This window comes from Oncorhynchus kisutch, unplaced genomic scaffold (genome assembly GCF_002021735.2).
Source record: "Oncorhynchus kisutch isolate 150728-3 unplaced genomic scaffold, Okis_V2 scaffold828, whole genome shotgun sequence".
NCBI classification, from domain to species: domain Eukaryota; kingdom Metazoa; phylum Chordata; class Actinopteri; order Salmoniformes; family Salmonidae; genus Oncorhynchus; species Oncorhynchus kisutch.
Window position 1 is genome coordinate 125,376 of NW_022262773.1, and position 20,343 is coordinate 145,718.

At 42.2% G+C, this 20,343-nt stretch overlaps 1 protein-coding gene and 1 pseudogene across 1 annotated transcript; one reads left to right on the forward strand and one right to left on the reverse strand.

Moving 5' to 3' along the window:
* The first annotated feature begins 684 nt into the window (after window positions 1-684).
* Window positions 685-11,350, forward strand: LOC116362231 (uncharacterized). Its single transcript, XM_031816565.1, has 21 exons — window positions 685-848; window positions 945-1,003; window positions 1,089-1,169; window positions 1,269-1,393; window positions 1,589-1,733; window positions 2,026-2,124; window positions 2,235-2,396; window positions 2,536-2,635; window positions 2,816-3,036; window positions 3,688-3,844; window positions 4,030-4,253; window positions 4,541-4,661; window positions 4,982-5,178; window positions 5,293-5,407; window positions 5,618-5,787; window positions 5,883-5,980; window positions 6,148-6,278; window positions 6,602-6,791; window positions 10,804-10,945; window positions 11,053-11,149; window positions 11,227-11,350. Exons 5-21 carry the CDS (start codon window positions 1,728-1,730, stop codon window positions 11,298-11,300), a joined length of 2,304 nt encoding a protein of 767 aa, XP_031672425.1. The 5' UTR covers window positions 685-848; window positions 945-1,003; window positions 1,089-1,169; window positions 1,269-1,393; window positions 1,589-1,727; the 3' UTR covers window positions 11,301-11,350.
* Window positions 11,351-13,511: 2,161 nt separating this feature from the next.
* On the reverse strand, window positions 13,512-13,620 carry LOC116362234 (uncharacterized; annotated as a pseudogene).
* Window positions 13,621-20,343: the final 6,723 nt, after the last annotated feature.

Genomic DNA, 20,343 nt, shown 5'->3' on the forward strand with positions numbered 1-20,343 from the left:
TTTTCTCAGGTTTTTGCCTGCCATATGTGTTCTGTTATACTCACTCTTCAGAGTGTGTTCTATCCACATATACTAATGATATGCATATCTTAGCTTCTGGGACTGAGTAGCAGGCAGTTTACTCTGGGCACCTCTGGACAAGAAGATAATAAGAAGCCATAAGAAGATAAAAGACTCATCTATGTATCTGTGCCAATATAGTGTCTGTGACAGCATGGGCAGCGCCATTGAGGCTATCTTCATATTAAAGTAGTAACATTTCTTCTTCACAATTGTCTGAGCCCTTCTGATGACCCGATTGGACATGACTTCAACAGGGTCACCAGTAGGGCTCAGCCAATGAAGTTGGTAGTCCCACCCAGTTGACTACATTCAAATTGTGAAAGTGCATGCAAATGCAGCATTTTGGCCATTAGAGGCCAATATCTTTCTCTCTGTCTGGGCTACAATTGTAGACGGTTGGGTAATTATGCTTTTCACCTGTGAAAGGCTGTTGTGCTGCTAATGAGGGAGTTCTATTAACCTGAGCCGAGCGGTGAGGGCGGAGCACCCTTCTAAAATTGAACAGTAGCCTTACATTTAGGTTTTTGTCCTAACACTACACAGCTGATTCAGATTAACAAAGCTGGATGATTATTTGAATCAGCTTTGTAGGGCTCGGGGAATAAAAAGAGAATGTGCAGGCCTTTGGGGTTCAGGTGACTGAGTGTGGGAAGCCTTTGTCATAGGGTAAAAGTTGCATACCCCTGGGCTGTAGGCTGCACACTTTGGGTCAAATATCAGGTTCTGTAGCTGTGTATTTCATCAGAACAAATCTGTTCTACAATGATTATTTTCCTTAGCTCAGGGTAAGTAGTAGCAGGCCTAGGAGAGTCTTATGCGACGCAAACATTTGAGTTGTTCTTCCTCCTTTTAATCATAATAATTTGTCAAATGCCTTACAGGTTGTTTTGCCTATTGATGGCAGCTGTGGGCATACAAGCACAACAGACACCTTCTATAAGTATGCATTTTGTACCTTGCAAATTTAAGCACTAAGCGTTTGACAATTTAAAAAAATTTTTTTTAACTAACCTTTCCTATTCCAGATGACCTCAACGCTGAATGCCTTGGTAACGTTATTCGTTTGAGTGTCGCTCCTCTTTTTGAAGATGTTGATGCTGTCTTCAGTGAGTTTGCCTCTTATGATTCTCTTTCTTTCCTTTCATAATTCATGGCTTGATATTGCTTGTCAACTATTGTGTTCACACCATCTCCATCCCTTCCAGATGACACACAAATCATAAACCTGACGCCTGGCCTTGCTACTCAGTGTGGATTCAGCTTTAAATTTGACCCCATGGGGAATGCCATGTTTTTTGCTTCTCTTCAAAACTGCTTTTCCCAAAACATGGTAACCTTAAGAACTGTAGTGTTTGCTTGTACTTCAAATGGAAAGTTTGCCTTTCAGTGTCACTGCATTTGCAACTCATTCTGTAGCAATTTTATTAGGTAATTTTGCCACAGTCTATAACTTGCATGAATGTCACCAGATGTTATTTTTTTTGCTATATAATGAAGGCTTTTTTCCCTTCCCCCTTCATTTTAGGATGATAAGATGTTCAGCTTGGTCATGCAGTTCAGGCTGCCAGGAAACCACATGACTGAAGACCCTGTTTTATAGAGTTGGCAAAACCTGTAGCTACACCCCCTGGACCTCCCGAGAGATTCTGTGCGACCGCAACTACATGGAGGCAAGTGAGCAGAGCATGCCCCAATGGACATGTTTATAGTCCCGCTTGTTGTACTGCCTGTATAAATGATCTGTCTAGAGCTACAACTGTCCCGTGTTTCATTTCTTCTGCGACACAACGTAGAGGTCTTGACTCTCTCAATTCCACTCGCGTCTTTAAATGCACATAGGAGAACTTTAGCCTATTCTCAATGCATTTAAGGAGGCGAGTGGACAGATTGAGAACTGGCCCTTGATTTCCTATTGTATGGGAGGGAGAAAATGCATAGGGAATAATGGCCTTTCTTCTCTAGGTGTCTGTCAGAAGGACTCTTCCAGACATCCAAACCATCCCCAAACAGCCCACTGGGGGCCCGAAAGCAAGGAGCGGCAACTTCCGGAGGGGAGCTGAGGTTTATATATTTCAGTTTCTGTAATTTCACTACAAAATGACAGGATGGCGCTAAACAATGTGCGTTTGTTGACAATTTTGTTTAATTCATGTTTCCATTTCCTGAGACAGGCTGTTGCTTCAGGATACAAAATGACAGCAGTCGTCTTTAGTCCTAGCAAGAATGTCATGAATGTGGATGAGGTCCAAAGAAAGGGCTATGCAATAGCCAACACTCCCACACGGCTGGTGTTAAGAAGCCCTCATAATGCAGAGGAGACATACCTCCAGAATGTAAGCTGACCTCCATGAACTGGGTCATGTTTAGTAGAGCAAACATTTGGAAACGGTGGCCCTACCTGAACTCTGCAACATATTGTTAATACGGTGTGTCCTACTGAACACGGCCCTGGTGTGGTTGCCCCCTGAACAGGTAGCTGGGGTTCCGATGCGGGTGCTCTCAACCTCAACCTTCTTTGAGCAGAAGTGGCTGGTTACTCGAGTAGATGCCACGGCTGTTTGTCCAACACCAGGTTGAGTGTGAAATAATTTAAGAGCCTATAAGCCCAGTTCTTAATTGGCTCCAGACAAGACATTCATGTAGTGTTCAGTTGGGAAAATGTTTTAGGATGAACTTTTTCCAAATAATGGCACAGTTTTCAGTTGCAAAATGTTCTGTTTTGATGTGCACTTGGCTTCTTGTGTCACTGCAGAGGCAGTGGCCTTTACTCCAGAAGTGATCACCTGGTACATGCCCAAGCACATAGACCCACTTTTCTCCTCTGATGCCTTCACCATGTTGGAGGTGTACATGGGAATTGACGCTAAGAGGCTGGACACTGAGGAAATGGCTGCCAGAAACTACTCGGTTTTAGTCACAGAGGCTCATATTATTGTTGAAATTCCGGTGGGGGCGGTTGGCGGCTACTTCAAGGTCAGCATTGGATGAGTAAAATGTAACTGTTTAATTTCAAAGTCTTATTTGTAGAGCCCTTTATAGTATAGCAGTTGTCAGTGCTTTGCAGTAACCCTTTACCATCTCTCATGGGTAAACTCCTAGAAACGTTGTCTTGTGTAAAACATTTCTTATTGAGCAATTGTTTGCTTAACCAGGCTAATATACAATGGTTTGCAAAATTGTGAGAATTTTGCATAAAATTACACTTAAACATACTCTACCTCTTGTCTTTGCAGTTTGTCCTTTAGCCGCTTGAAATTTCAGACCAAATATCCACACTAAAGTATTGTTTACCTGACTTTTTAGGGAGGCGGTAGCTTTGCCACTGTCAACTGAATGCAAGCAACACTCGGCTGCTGTTTACATATTGCGCAAGTGTTTACTTTGCGTGTCAGTTGCTTTGAAAATGCACACCGCCAGAAATGCAAGTTGACAACCATACACCTACCAGCTTTCTAAAGTCTGGTAACCAATACTTTCCTTTGGATATTGTGTCTTAAATTACGAGTGGCAAAGACAAGCGGTAGAATAATTGTATTTAACATTCTGGCTTTTAAGGAACATTTACCTGTTTTTGCACTCAAATTGTATATTACAGCCTGACTGCATCACTCGTCTCCCTTACAGAGCCATATTCAGGATGACCAGTACTTTGTCACTTACACCATTGAGCCCATGCTTGAGTTGCTGTGGATCGAGGAGGTCGCACACGAGAACACCAGCTATAAAGTCCTCTTCCCTATCACAACACCTCCGATGGCCAGGCCTCCACAAGTTCGCAACTGTGAGTCTGGTTTAGTTAAATAGTGCCTATGGTAATTTGGGATGCCTGGGTTGTTCGTTAGGCACAAAACAGAAAATGTACTGAAACGGGGAGGCAATACCTGGACTTACCCAATAACAAATGTCAATTTTCAACTTCCATTGTACCGCATTTCAAAATGGTTTCCTTTGTTTGCCAATGAACAGACACGCCCTTAGACACAGTTCCTGAGCAGGCAGTGTTTGTGCTTGAGTTGGGGACCTTCAACCTTGATGTGGAGCTGCTGAACATCACCTTTCCCACCATGGTGCTAACTGTTGCAGAGTGCAACGCCAGGGGCTTCAATGTTCAAGAACAGAGATCCCCGGACAACACCTTGAAGACCTTCAGGATGGAGGTGCCCTTCTCAGACCCGGTGGTCTTTAAGGAGGTGTGTTTCTGTTAAATGCAAAGCCACACGCAGTGATTTGTTCATGCCCTAATAAGTGGGCCACCAACAAAATATAAATAATGGCACAAATGTACTTTGTATCCCTCATTTACTCAAGTGTTTCCATTATTTTGGCAGTTGTATGCATTTGATTTAGAGGAATGAGGGCAACATTACTATAAGTATATAGTTTGTTTTAATAGTCCCCATATGTACTTAGTTGTCACTTGATGTTGAATAGAGTTCTGTTGCAACAATGCTGACCAATGCTTTTAACTTCACTACAGAGAAGGGCGGAACAAGGTGTCACAACCTTCACGCTTCAGCTGATCTACGGCCTGGTCATCTTTCCAGAGTACGCTCCTTTCTCTCACTCTGCCGTTGTGGACGCTGTACTGCTGGACATTGGTATGCCTCTGGACTACGCCAAACTACTGTTGAATGGTTTCCTCTCGTTAATGATTGCCCTGAAGGGAAATTGGCAGTGAAAGACCAACTAGCCATACTGTAGGGTTTTCCTATGCGGTCTGTCTACAAAGAAAATGTTAAGCTTTAGAGTATTTGGACCCAGTTTCCCTGTTCCTGATTTGCCAGGATTGTGTTTATTCAGTCCCACCGTAGCAAAACATTTTGCAATCTAAACAAGGGTTTCTTCTTGGACCAGTTCAAGTAGTACCTTCCTGTTTTTTGTGCTTAAATAATGAACACAACCCTGTTTGTCCTTGCAGTGCCACCCTCAGTCACTGGCAACTGTGATCAGGAGAACTTCCACATCACTGTGGACTACAGGAACCAAGAACCCTTTTTTGTGGTCTTGGTTGGCAAGCGGCTGCTTAACCATGAGTTTGCTCAACAGTATTTAACAGAGGGCGACACAGACTTCACCATCACGTTGCCCTTCTCTTCGCCGGACGCAGTGTTTGAGGTACGACGCTCTCCCAAAACATGTTAACCTAAATTGCTGCAGCTAGCCTTGCATTCCTTACCCTGTATATATGCATACAATATTGGACTAATGAACTCTCCCATTGGTTTCCAGTCGGTTCACTCGTCCTCTGTCAGGAGCAGACTGGATGTGGCTCTGTTGAATCCTTACAACAACATGACCATCAAATACTTTTCCCTGGCTTGCAGCTTCCTCAAAACGCTGACTGGTTGGTTCTCAAACAATTACTTACGATAAATTGTCGTTTAACATGGTTACCAAACCTGGGTTCCTTGCAAATACCGTGAGTCTAAATGGTAGTGCCAGATGGGCATGGTTTGCATTTTTGGTGCTATTCCATTGGTTCAAGCTCAATAAGTGTAACAAATACAGAACCCAGGTCTGATGGCTACCTGTCTTTTGCTCCCCCACTTCCAAGAGTGTTTCTCTAACGGAACGATGACTGCGCTGGCAGTGAAGGTGGAGTCTGCTCCCGGTCTGAACCCCGGTCAGCTGACCCTGAGCGACCCCGCCTGTGGTCCCACCTACAGTGACGATCGCTTCGCCTACTTCCACTTCACTGTGAACTCCTGTGGCACCACCAGGAAGGTAAAATGACTATTACCCTGAGGTGATGGGTACTGTGTATTTATGGACTGTTTGCTTCTGCAGGCTGTAATAAGCAATTCCCCTCTACTACATAGTTTATCAACAATGTCATGCTGTATGAGAACGAAATCTCCTTGCCAGATGAACTTGAGGTGAAGCTGAATGCCACGACGTCTTCAGAGGAGGAATATCAGTAAGTGCATTACGCATCACAATTGTAGCTATTAGCTTTCATAAGGTTTATTTTTCTTCATCCATTGCTCAATACTTTGTATACAGGGAAAATGTGCCTCTACTACCAGTGTCCACTCCACTGCTTGACGTTTCCCCTATTGAAGTTGCTCACATCCCTCTTTTTAGGTTAAAGGTTTCCTGCTACTATGTGGCCAACATCACTCGCACATTGGCCTTTCTGACCAGGCCGCGTGACAACGAGCCTTTTGCCGAGACTGGGACGGGTCGACTAATGGTCAGAATGAGACTCGCTCAGGGTAAGCGTGCACAAATTCAGAATTTCAACTTGACCCCTAGCCTCTAAAAGAATCTTGGAAGGTCTCCTTTACAAAACCATTCCCAAAAATGTAAGCTTGTGATATATTACTCTTGCGTTCTGAGATCTACAGGTGTGTAGTAACGGTGAGGAGCTGATTTGGGAATTTGTCAGAAGCCTCTAGTGGGGGGTGGATAGTGTTGGCTATAAATGGCTTGTGTTCATTGGGGCACAACAGGATATGATAAACGAGCATTTCTTAATGGACAAGTTCAGATGGTGCCCACTGAACACGACCCCCGGTTGTCTTGTTCTGTGTTCCAGACGCCTCGTATAACACGTTCCACCAGGAGGAGGACTATCCAGTGGTGAGGTACCTTAGACAGCCTCTGCACTTTGAGGTGGAGCTGACCACGTCCTCTGATCCCAAGGTAGCGCTGGTGCTTGACCACTGCTGGGCCACCCTCAACGAGGACCGTGACTCCCGACCCCGGTGGAATCTCATCATTAATGGGTAACATGTTTTTGGGCCTAAACAAGTGTTATTCCACAGGTGTGGTTCCTGAGTAATTAGCAACCTATCATGCTTGGCAGGCCATTTACTTTGGCTACCGTGGCTATGCCCCCATCCATAGGTCGAGTGGTCACAATGCTTAAAAACGATGTGAGCCATGTGTGGTCTGTCAGATCTCCACCCAATTTCACATGCTTGTTATCACTGAGTGGTCCCTGCAGCATATCATAGGAAACGAACTTATGCTGCATCAAACGACTCTAAACCGCGTTGTCTGAAAAGCATCTAAACAATGTTTTGTGGCGTTGAGAAAAAGTTCTTCACAACTTTATTCCAGCTTTGCTTGTAAAATATATCAATGTTAACGTTATCATCTAGTCTAAATAACAGGTTGACTTGTTTTACAGTATGATGCGGTACAAGGGAGCCATGTAAGTCTAGTATAGAAAGTATGGCAGCCATGTTTGTCAAGCAAGAACTCCTAGAATGCTGTTCACTGCGCCCGTTGCCTGAGATCTTAACTTAGTTTGGCCACTTCAGCATGTGATAATGTTTGTACTTGTTACGGCGTACACATGACAAGTAGTTTACAGGTAACTATACAAAACGCCAATTGTTGTCACTTAGCACGAAAGCGAAACAGAGTTGCAAGATATAGCACAATCCATTATTGGGGGTTAAGTCCTTGGAAGGTATTGTGAAGAGGATGATGCAGGAAATATTACTAAGATCTGGGAATTTATCAACAATAAATGGTGAGGCAGTTTTTCTAAGCTATATACCCCTGGAAAGGGGGGTCTGATCTGGCAACCCTGAGGTACCATAGTTTACACTCTGATGCCGTGTTCAAATCAACTGACGACTTCAGTGCATTCAAGACAATGGGGGTACTCCAGTTGAGATCACCACAAGTCTGACAGACGCTTACGTGATAACCCGACTGCATTGTATGGTGTTAGCTCATATTCAGTACCTCCTTCAAGTGTTTTACACATGTGTCCATTACAATCTAGGCAAGAATCAGAAAGCATGAATAAAACCCTAAGTACATTATACTTACGGTACGATGCAGTAGAAACGACAACACGTGACACAGAAAATAAGGCACTTTGATAGGAATACACGCATGTCCACAGTTATTTGTAAGGAAGGCAATAAATGTTCAAGGACTGTATACTTGATCTGGGGAAGTGCTTGGGCTTTCTTTTGAAGGAAAGTTTGTCCGGCTCATTAAATTCTCAAATATAAATGGTCTGCAACAGTGAAATGGGCTACTTTTGTGAATGAATGAGGCAAAATTGGAAGTTGAAACGGCCTCTAGAAAATTAGCAGGTAGTGTGCCTTGGTCTGAGGTCAGCGCCGGTTAAATGTCCACATGTTGGAACGGTGAGTGCATTCTGACATCACGCGCATAAAATCAACTCCCACTGGGGTGACTGTTGAAGATATTTGGAACTCGTGTGTGTGAAAAGGTTAATGTTGGCATTACCTACACCTTTTTACTCAATGTTATCCTTTTGGTTTGCTACAGTTCAGTGTTGTGCCAAGCTGATGGTCATTCGAATGGAAATCAAGAGCGGCTGGCAAGCTTGGCTTGCCTTTCCGATTGGTTTCATACAACTGCTTTTAACACTGACTGAATAGTTGTTGGTTTTGGGTTGAATTCAGGCACAAGTGACCGCTTGTGTTTAAAACAGTTATTGCACTAAACCTAAAGGATGGTTCAGATGCCTGTGCAGCATGGATGTTTGAAACTGAATAGGATCAGTTGACAGGATCCCCAGAAGTTGATGCCGCTTTCAATGGAATTTCCTGTCCTAGAGGAATGCGCTAATTGGGAGTTGCTAAACATGAACAAATACCACGGTCAAGTGTAGCAGCATCTTGCTAACCTTATTTAGCTAGCTAATGTTCATATTTTTAAAAAAAATGTTACAACATTTTTTTATTTGGGTGAGCACTATGCCACAGATGGACATGCTGGCCTAATTTTTATCTCAAGAATTTAAATTGGGTTACTATAGAATGATGACTTCTTATTCCTACCTTGTAATGGGCTACAATGACTTTGCCCATGATTATGCACGCTGCAAATGACACTTTATTTTGCGGGTGCCTTTTCAGTATCTGGCTGAATGTTACACCAAGCAGTGTAGTGAAGCAACTTTATTTGTCAAAACCGTTCATTTGGGGGATCGGGTTTGCTTTGAAATCATGCAATTTGACCATTTTTATGAATTGGTATCAACCTAAATTTGGCCATGTGGACACGGCGTAACTGTTTATTAAATCAGCAATGTCATAGCAGTTTAAAAAAAAACGGCTGAAATGTTTTGTATATCATAGGAAAAGACAACATTCACATGGCTGTGCACAAAATGGGGGGTAGTTCAGATTTGTCACTTCAGCTGCAACTATATCGTTGTGCAAAATCCTTACCATCGTCTGTCAGCGCAAGTGATTTGTACTGGTGTGGGTGTTTCTCTTAATGTAACGTCTTCAGATTTCACAAATTCCTTTTTGCTAATATCTGGCAGTTAAACCGTAAAGGATAAACCTCCCAAAGATGCAAATTAAAAAAGTAGGCCTAAACTGTCAATGCGTAGGTTACTTTGTATAGTAGAGCTGCGCCCTTCACAGAAGTCCTCCATGTGACTCCGATGCCGTGGGTGTGGAATTTATTTTGTGACCAATTTTTCTCCAACAGCGGAAGAATTGCTCTGGCGCATTGCATGAAATTCTTGTTTAAAATGAAGTACTTGTGTTGCAAAATATGATTGCCTTGTTGATGATACCGACTGTCTATTCGGCAACTTTGGTTAAACCACGATCAATATTCTGGTCAGACTACAGGCGACCTTTCTGGATCATTTAGAATTTTAAGAACCATTTAGAGGGACATCTCACCTCATGTCAAACATGTATATTCTATTCCATTGACATCTGTCATTTTAACAAGCCATTGCAGTAGACCAAAATAAATATTGTTGACGGAAAGCCCAATTTCTGTTCTTTAAAATAAAATAAAAACGTAGGATTTGGGGTGCCGAGGAAGCGGTTTTAAAGTTACCGTCTCCCGACTTAAACTCTAGACGGTAGAAATCTATTAAATTGATAGTCAACTTATTAACTTTACATCGTATCCTCCTTGCAGCTGCAAAAACCCCAGCCTTATGATTCAGTACTATACAAGTTGGTTTAATTGAATTACTAGCTAACTAAATAACACAGGCTAAACACACAGGTGACACAATGACAGCTTGTTACAAGGTTTCTCTTCACACCCCCCACCGTTCTGTAAGGGACGCTTATCATTGATACATTTTTGAACACACGAACCGGCACCAGCTTGGAGTACAGGCATGAATGTATTTGTGGAAAGGTAGGTGGTTGGTCTTCTCTCTGATTGGCTACATGAGGTCAATGTTGGTTGTCTGTGGCTCCAATGACTAGTCTTGAACAGAACTACAGGATGGATTTTCCTTTCACACGTTCTGGAAGATAGGCTAATCAACCCTGTCGCTGATTCCTCAGTGGGTGATGAGTAGGATGGTTTGGATGTGGTAGCAGAATGGGCTTTAAGTTAATTTTCTAGGTTAGGAAAGTTCCAAACGTCTAGCTTGCGCCTCACGGTTTTCTGGTCTAATGTTACTTTCTGTTACCATTCCTTTTATGCACTCAGAGATTAGCTATAGAAAATGAATTTCATATTGGTTTTTATTTTGTGATTTTACTAGAAACGTGCTTACTCTACAGGTAGGACGTCTCTAGCCTTTACATTGTATATGAAATATGTTTTTTTCAAGACAAAGGTGATTGTTGGGTAAAGCCTGTTAGCAAAAACATTCCTTTAGTTCATACTGGAGGGGGAGAAAGAACCCACTTCTGCTGTAAATTGATCTGATCCTCACAGGACAGTCATGACACCACCATAAGACTTTTTACACAAGGCGGTTGGGGTTTGCAGCGTTTTCTTGTTCATAACTTAGTCCCTCTCTCTCTACACTGGCAGCTGTGAGAACCCCGAGGATCCATACCGTGTGGTCTTCCACCCGGTAGAAGTTGACGCCAGGGTCCACTTCCCCTCTCACGTCAAACGCTTTGAGGCCTATATGTTTTCCTTCGCCGAGGATGCGGTTGAGCAGAGTGGCCAGGTAAAAGTTCACCCAACAATCTTTATTCTTTAATTTTGTGAGTGGCAATCATCCCATTAAATTTTTTTTTTTTAAATAACTGACACCATCAAATCTTTGATTCCTAGGTCTTTGTCCATTGTGATGTGGTCATCTGTGATGCCAGTAGTCCCACTGGCGGCCCCTGTAGTGGACAATGTGTGAATCAGGACAACCTGAAAAGAGGTAGGTCTTGTTTTATGCTTTTCAGACCCTGGCAGACCATAACTGAACTAATAGGTTCGCTCTCTCTCTCTCAACAGGTCAACGACATGTCAAAGACCTCTTTGAGGAGCGTCATGTATATGTTTCTTCTGGATACATTCTTTGGGTGTAATGTATTGTTCTAACATGACAAATAAAGTGTTCTATATAAAACAATCCTAACCGTTGGAGCTACCTTAACACCATGTCGTAGGCTTGTCATCTGACATGTATCAATCAACCCTTTTGTAAGCATGGAACTCAACCATCCACCGGAGGGAGATAAGTGTTGCACACCAATTTCCCGTCTAGGACAAACAATGGGTGATGAAACAAAAGCTTTCCATTGTCCAGTAGGATGAACTGACTCAATGTTATAGCAGATGGTGGTTTGCCAAAGTGAAACCAGCAGGGCTGTGGTTGGATGCAGTGTTGGTAATTTTCAACTGAAATTACAACTTTCCTTGATACCTCTCACTAGCTTGGTTTCCATCCAATATGGACATTTCTTCTTCAATGATATGCATGTCAATCTCTCATGGCTCAAATGGGAAGAGCATGACTTCATCGCTACTTGTTTGTGTAAGAAGTGTTGACAAGCTGAATGTACCGAGCTGTCTGTTTTAAACTCGCGCACAGCTCGGACACCCATGCATTCCCCACAAGACATCTCTTCACAGTCTCCAAGTCCGATCTACGAAGGTAGAGCCATGAATACGTTGCAATCTATTCCGCATCAGGATAAGATTTCAACACACACCGTACGGAACAGCGGGGACTGAAGACACTCCTTAAAGTTGCGAGCTTGCACCGTGGGACGGTTTCATTGCTCCAGACCACCACAAGGGGAGTTTGCGCAATCATTATGCATTGGTCCCAAAGACTAATTTTGACACGAGCCACACTTGCCTTGTGGCGCTCAACGAAGATTGCTGACAAAACAGATGGAAGTTGTCTCAACGAGTCAAGCAAATGTACAATTTGAGAGGAATGTGATAATGTAGAGACGTGGCTATAAATTATTATTATATATATAATTTTTGGTCAAAATTAAATTACGAAAATCTCTATTTAGTTATTGTTAGGAGAATGAATTTGTCTTTCAGGGACTATTGAGAACCAACAAACCAGGATGTTGTCTTGTGAAACAGTGGCTGTAAAGCATCTAGCTGGCTAAAGCATTGACTGCACAAATGTAAGCTTGCCTTGCAATGCAGCTAAAGTAACATGGCTTGCTATTTACTTGCTTGAGTCGGATTAAAAATAACTGCCGCTCTGGGTATGGACCCTAAAACGTAGTTCTGAACTAATATTCATACCAATCAATGAACCTCAAGTCTGAATGGCATTAATGAAGCCTAGAGTAGAATATACCTTTTATTGTGCCAAGGATGCAAGACCTATATACACACATGTATTTTAGTTAATACCACGTATGAGATTCCCATCTTGTAGCCTGTACATTGAATATATTCACCAATCATGTACTCTTCCTTGGCAAATAAAGGTGTGGTTCTGGTATGACAGACACTTTCAGTCATATAAACGATGCGGTGTCTGCATGAATGTATTACAATTGTACACTTCAAAAGCTTTTACTGCTCCTGGGATATCAATGTTTACACATTGTAACTATACAATAGACTAAACATGATTGATTTTGTAATTCATATATACAGGAAAAAAACGTATGCATATCTAACTCCATTAATCTGAGGACACAGGATAGTATTCAACCAGTGGAGAATGTGAAACACTTTATTGAGAGAAGTGCATTTTATAATATTATACGAGTTCAATCTTGGGCGGGCAGGTGGGTAGAGCGTTGGACTAGTAACCAGAAGGTTGCAAGATCAAATCCCTGAGCCGAGAAGGTAAAAATCTGCCCCTGAACAAGGCAGTTCCTAGGCCGTCATTCTTCTGACATGCCTAGTTAAAGGGTAACTACACCCCAAAATCGATATGTCTTAATTGGTTTCCTGCTAGGGTTTTAAACGTTGTCGTGGACAGAACATCCAATCATGTTATATTTCTATTAAAAAGGTGTACATTTTAGAGAGCGAAAACCTATAGATGCAGGGACAAACGGTCAATGGGGAAATGTAAATGGAGAAACATTGAAGGAATTTACAGGGCCCCAATGGACTACAGACATTGACAGTCTCCTAGCCTAAAAACAAATGCTGAATGCACTGCCTAGATTTTGAGGGAAACACTGTCCATTATTTGATCAGGGCAGGGAAGCACTAACAAACTGCATTTAGTCCAATAAAAAGAACATTAGGGTGATAAATAAAAGGCAGTTGCTCCACGCATGACACGAGAACCCTCTGCTGGAGCAAAACGCTTACAGCACCTGGTATTCCCAGGCTGTCTCCCATCCAAGTACTAACCAGGCCCGACCCTGCTTAGCTTCCGAGATCAGGCGTACTCAGGCCGGTGTGGTCATAAGCAAAAAACTCTCTCTTGGTGCACTGTAAAGTCAAAGTGAGTCTGATTAATAGCTGTTGCATTTTCACCATTTAGATAAGCATCTTTGTGTCACTCAAAGTGGAAGAAATTGCATATACTGTAGCCATAATTTGTAGCACAGATTGTTGGATGAAATACAAACTAACCTTGCTTACTTATTTCAAAGCGAGGGCACATATTTCAGCCTTGTGGGAAAAAACGGACAAAGAGTTAATTCCACAAGGCATTTCTAGACGAATCATGTCTGAAACTATCACATCTCGAGACATCCATTCTAGTACACTTCACGTTCAAATCTCCTACCAGTATACAATTTTCTAAACACAGTGATCTCAGGTTAATTAACATATCTCTCCTTTCCAATATTTGAAGCATAAAACAGACGAAAAATGACATTTTGCACTTCAAACTCAATAACAAGTCTGCCCTGTTATCTGCATATACCTGCTTGACATTTTGAACCACATCATTTTTTACCAAAATAGCTACTCCACATGTTTTTTCACTTCCGTGACTACAAAACATTAGCTCAGACCATTTGCTTCTTAATTTGGAGTCTGTCCAATTAGTCTCTTGAAACACCAATGTCAGCTTTCACAGACACCAAAACCTGCTCAATTTGTCATATTTCTCAGACTGTTCCCATTTAGTGATGCAACTTTAATCATTGTTAATGTATGCAGAAATATAGTCAAAGACAAACATGTCATTCAAAATAGACTTTTTCTTTTTACCAGATCCCATCACCTCCCAAGCATTCGTCAATGATCTCTTATTTCTAGCAAACAGCTGAAAATCCTCACTCTCTATTTCTTCGTCCGACTCATGACATTGGTACTGTATTTCATCATCCGTAATATATGCCGGCAAGTTCAAAAAGGACACCACAAGTTCATCGTTCCCCAGTTCTTTCGCCATGACTTGACAGCTCTTTATTTTTAGCCTGTCTATTACTCTTTCTTTTCCCTTCGCATGCGACAAGGTTATTTTGTACTTATTTCTTTGTACTCAGGCCGGTATGGTCGTCACCCTTGACAATTCTCGTTCATGTAACTAACATTGTCATTGAGACTCATAGCACTCATATGTACTTCATAGCTAGTACGGGGATCGAACCTATGACCTTGGAGTTATTAGCACCACACTCTAACAAACTGAGCCAACTGGCCAAAAAATACAAAATACCGAAACCCAGGATTGAAGCAGGGACATTTTGTCTGACACACTCCCAACTGAGCTATTTCGGCAATTTTACTAGACGTGCTTATTTGGCACCCTTGAAAATTCACATGCATGTGACTCACAATTTGACCACTCAAAATATACTTCATAGCCAGTACAGGGATCAAACCCATGACCTGGCATTATTAGCCAAACACTCTAACCACCTGAGCTAACAGGCCACTTGCTACTAGACATAATTGTTGAGATGCACCGAGCCTCTGCAAGTGCTGGAGCGCAAACTAACAAGTCCACCCAACAGCATAGCCTGACAAGACTGGACCCTCTTGGTTGCTTCATGCGGAAATTCCAAACGGCTGGGGAATTAGCTCAAATGCTAGCATGCATGAGGGAGTGGGATCGATGCCTGCATTCTCCAAAAGCCATTGTTTGATGGATCCAAGAAAGCTCCAGTTCCAGACTTCATGCAGCCTTGTCTTACAACAACCTACTGTCATGTAAATAATGACAAGAAACGGTCAAATAACAATGACAAGCAACTCTCTCATGTAACATGATGTCAGCACAATGTCAGATGAAAAAGCAGACATTACTATCGTTTCAGAGAGCAGCGTATCACACACTCTAACCAACTGAGCTAACCGGGCGCTGGCTACAGAGCACAATTGTTGAGATGCAACCGAGCCTCTGCAAGTGCTGGGAGCGCAAACTAACAAGTCCACAACAGCATAGCCTGACATACCTTAAGGGAACATTTTGACATTTGCTGTATGCTTAGTGAGGAAAGTCCATATTGCAAATGTACGTCCCTTACTATACATTCCGAAACTTTGTAAAATTCTGCGGACGGCGTCGGGTCCGAGCGGCAGGGCCGGACCTACCGGGAAGTCATCAAATGAACTTTCTCGGACATCCATTTTCCCTTTTATAATCAAATTTTGGTCATTTTTCCGCTGTCCCGAAAATCCAACAAGAGGGCATAAGCATCATATTGCAATTGGACAAAACATCACGAATCACGACGGGGGCCTTATCTCCAAAATGGAAAATATTTCGAAGCCGAAACTTGGTGAGCGTAGGTTGGGATAATGGCAGTTGGCCCGAACAAGATGGCGCTAGGCCTCGACGGTTTATGAGTTATGGCCATTTCTCTGGGATTAAAGGTCCAAAATGAAAATAGAGAAATTCTTTTTTCCACTTCACGTCAAAGTCAAGGAGCCTCCGGTGTCAATAAAAAAGAACCAGCCATTTATCTATCGTCATTTAAGAGAAATCGTACAATGACAAATTGGTGATGTTCAAAGATAGGTGTTTTTTTAAACAGTGTACAGATCCAGTTGCAGGGTGTCATACGAATCTTTTTAAAGTGTGCTGCGGAGCTCTGCGAGATTTCTGTGATTTTCTATGATTTTCTGAAATAACACACACTCACTAAACCCTCCGTAAATAACTCAGTTCTTAACGTAAAGACTCTAAAACTCAGGATTCTGTAGAGGCTACCTCAGTCAAGACATGTGTTTACCTATAGCTTCCTTTAATTGGGTCACACTGTCTGTTTTGAAGGGTTTGAAAAGTCACATCTCTCCAAAACTTCATATGTGTGACTAGTAACCCTCCTGAACTGTAAATCAGTCATTTCTCCCAACAGATCTCAAAGAAAAGCTCCCTCACACACACACAGTAAGGATGGAGTGACAAAGTGCGGTGCTTAAAGACACAGAGAGCAGGCAATGGCATTACCATAATCCCTAGGCCGTGCCGAGTTCAAGAGATATCCCGCTTGACCGTAGCTCGCTCGGTCTAAGCGCAGCGACCATTAGAATAGTAGGCCCAAAATGAAGCCTGCCCCACAACGTCATTTGCTTTTGGGTGACAGTGAGAGAACCGTTAGGGTGAGAAGCACAATTCGACCTCAGGTACGTTCCTAAGGTCCTCCCGATCCGTGCAAGCCTAACCTAGACCGTGTGGCATTAACCCTTAATAGTTAAAAGAAGGTGTTTACATCAAACAGTTTGCATTCACTTCTCTCCCCATAGGAATACATTGCCTGCACTCAAATTCAACCTGAAGCCTATATGGGTTATGAATGCCTTATGAACCTGTCTTCGATGACAGTCCATCAGGACACTATGAGGTCTACCTGTGTTGATTCTAAGCTTCCTGGACCAACCGGAAGTGGTTAAAATCTCCCTAAAAGTGTATAACCATACCCTGCCTGCAGTTTGATAAACATAGTACATTCAACCCTGTGTAAATCAGTCAGTTTTTATGGTAAAGACTTAAAACTCAGGATTCTGTAAAAGCATACCCTAATGAGGATGTGTGTTGACTTATAGCTTCCTGTGCCAACCGGAAGTGCCATAATTGGTGTCTCAGGGGCTGTTTCGAGGGGTTAAAAAAGTCAGATCTTTCCAAAACTTCATATGTGTGATTAGGCAACCCCCATGAACTGTAAATCTGTCATTTTTCCCATAAAATGTCGAAGGAAAACTAAATCACACACACACACAGCTTGGAAGGAGGACCCATTGAGGTGCATAGAGACATACACTGCCTGCATTAGTTAACCTTGTTGCAACTTTTAAAGAACCGTCAGACCTAGAGTCCCGAAACTTTAGAATCCTGTTCTAGACCTCAGGTCGATAGTGCGTGGTGAGTTACGTGGCTCTAGAAGGTTCTCGGACCGAGAAACAGCCTCGTACATTTGCAATGACTTCAATTAATTTTTGCATCACGAAAATGACGACATTTAGAAATGTCCCAGAGTCTCAAGACTAGGTGCATTGCGACCGTCTCGGCCCATATAGACGGACCCCAACGTTCCTGTCCGATAGCTCTTTCAAGGACCCCGAAGCAAGTCATGGAAAAAAGTGGATTTTCAGCACAAATTAGGGTCTTGCTCGGACACCAAATTACCTATCGAGCCGAAACTTGGGATTCGGGGTCACCTCAGCTAGGCCTACACATAACATCAGAAATGGACCCGCAGCTAGAACGTAACTACGTGTTTTATGTTTTTTTATGGTTGAACCGAAGGCGTTGGGAATTTTGGGCCAGCTCTGAAGTATGTGATAGTTGGCTACTAAACGAGTTGGAAAAAGTGGGTTTGGTGTCAGTTTGTATCAGTTTGATGTCAGAATGATATCAAATTGACTGATGGATGGTGACTTGCTGGTGACTCTTGTCCATTTGCAATATGTTTAAACAGTGAGGTACCATCACCAAAGTGACATTCTGAAATCAATCCTAAGGAGCGATTGAGATGAACCAGAATCACTGCCCAGCCATCCTGAGTTCATCGGGCCAGTCAATTTCGCATTCCTGCAGGATTTTTATAGCATGACAAATTCGTGATGGTAAATGCACATTGAACCATATTGCAAATGCACAGTGACTTAGCAAAAGTGAGAAAACATAAACAAATGAACATAATGAAATCAACACAACGAGCGATGGAGAAGACCCACTATCAATGCCCGGCCATCCTGTGTTCATCAGGCCAGTCAATGTTGCATTTCTGCAGGATTTTTGAGCATGACAAATTCGTGATGGTAAATGCCCATTGAACCATATTGCAAATGCACAGTGACTTAGCAAAAGTGAGAAAACATAAACAAATGAACATAATGAGTTCATCTGGACAGTCAATTTTGCATTTCTGCAGGACTTTTGAGCATGTCAAATTTCTTATGGCATTTGGCCCCAAAAAAGTGACTTTTGACTTTGACTTCCTATGAAATCATATTGCAAATGGACAAATCATTTCCTTATGCACAAGTAAAATAAAAAAGTTTTACAAAAGCATATTCATACATTTCTTACACATGATTAATTGACATAAAATCTAAACAATTTCAAAAACGGTCCAGAAAGCACTTTTTTACATTTTTTTTTTTTAAAGTTCACATTTTCGACTTTTGACTTCCAATGAAATCATATTGCAAATGGACAAAACATATGCCTTACGCACAAGTTTAAAAAAATTACAAAAATAATGATATATAATACGACTAAAGTATGTTGATACAGTTCTTATACGTGTGTAATTGACACAAAATTCGAAAGAATTTCGAAAATGGTCCAGAAAGCACTTTTTTGGGGTGATAAGTTTTTGAAAAAAAATAAACTTTTTCAAAATTTTGCTTTTGGATGTTGACTTGTGTTGCATTTCCAATATGAAAAACCAAGGTGGAGCGCACTCGCCACCTGTTGGATTTTTGAAGTGTTACAACTGGCATTTGCAATCAACTTTACACGAATCAACGCCGAATTGGGTGGTATTGGAAACCATGTATATGGTTTGTTCAATGCCAATGACTTCCCATTCATTCCCTAACAACTGGACACTCTTGGTTGCTCCTTGTGGCAATTACACAGCTGGGGAATTCTGTGGCACCCTTGACAATTTACATGCATGTGACTCACAATTTTGACACTCAAAATGTACATCATAGCCAGTACAGGGATCGAACCCATGACTTGGTGTTATTAGCACCACACTCTAACCAACGAGCTAACCGGCCACCACTAGCTTTTGGGTGCAATTGTTGAGATTCACCGAGCCTCTGCAAGTGCTGGAGCGCAAACTAACAATTCCCACCAACAGCATAGACTGACAAGACTGGACACTCTTGGTTGCTCCTTGTGGCAATTCCAAACAGATGGGGAATTTGATCAATTGGTTTTGTGTTTGCTTAGCATGCTATTGGGATCGATGCCCGCATTCCCCCCCAAATTTTTGGGGTGGATCCAAGAAAGCTCCAGTTCACACTTCATGCAACCTTGTCTTACGACAACTACTGTCATGTAACAATGACAAGCAACTCTCATGTAACACTGATGTCACAATGTCAGATGAAAAAGAAGACATTACTAATTTCAGAGAGACGCGTAGCACACGCCATTGAGGCCCACAAACAAAGCTTGGGATAGTTTCCTTGAAGGAAGAGCATGCAAGAAAAAGAACAAAATACAAATGCCGGAACCCGGGATCGAACCAGGGACATTTAGATCTTCAGTCTAATGCTCTCCCAACTGAGCTATTTCTGCAATAAATAAGTGAAATTCTGTGGCACCCTGACAATTCACATGCATGTGACTCACAATTTTGACAGTCAAAAAAGTACATCATAGCAAGTCGGGGATTCAAACCCATTGACTTTGGAGTGTTATTAGCACCACGCTCTAACCAATGAGGCTAACCAGCCACTAGCTATTGGACGCAATTGTTGAGATGCACCGAGCCTCTGCAAGTGCTGGAGCGTAAACTAACAAGTCAACCAACAGCATAGCTGACAAGACTGGACCCTCTTGGATGCTTCTTGCGGAATTTCCAAACGGCTGGGGAATTTGCTAAAACTTTGCATGCGTGAGGTAGGGGATCGTGCCCGCATGCTCCAAAATCACATTGTTTTATGGATCCAAAAATTCCAGTTCACACTTCATGCAGCTTTGTCTTACGACAACCTATGTCATGTAAACAATGACAAGAAACTTGTCATTTAACAATGACAAGCAACTCT

Bases quoted from the DNA above. Each gene is read 5' to 3' on its own strand.
- LOC116362231 (XM_031816565.1), top strand. The intron at 5,788-5,882 runs GTAAAATGACTA...TCTACTACATAG, and splicing joins CCTGTGGCACCACCAGGAAG to TTTATCAACAATGTCATGCT. The intron at 10,946-11,052 runs GTAAAAGTTCAC...TTTGATTCCTAG, and splicing joins CGGTTGAGCAGAGTGGCCAG to GTCTTTGTCCATTGTGATGT.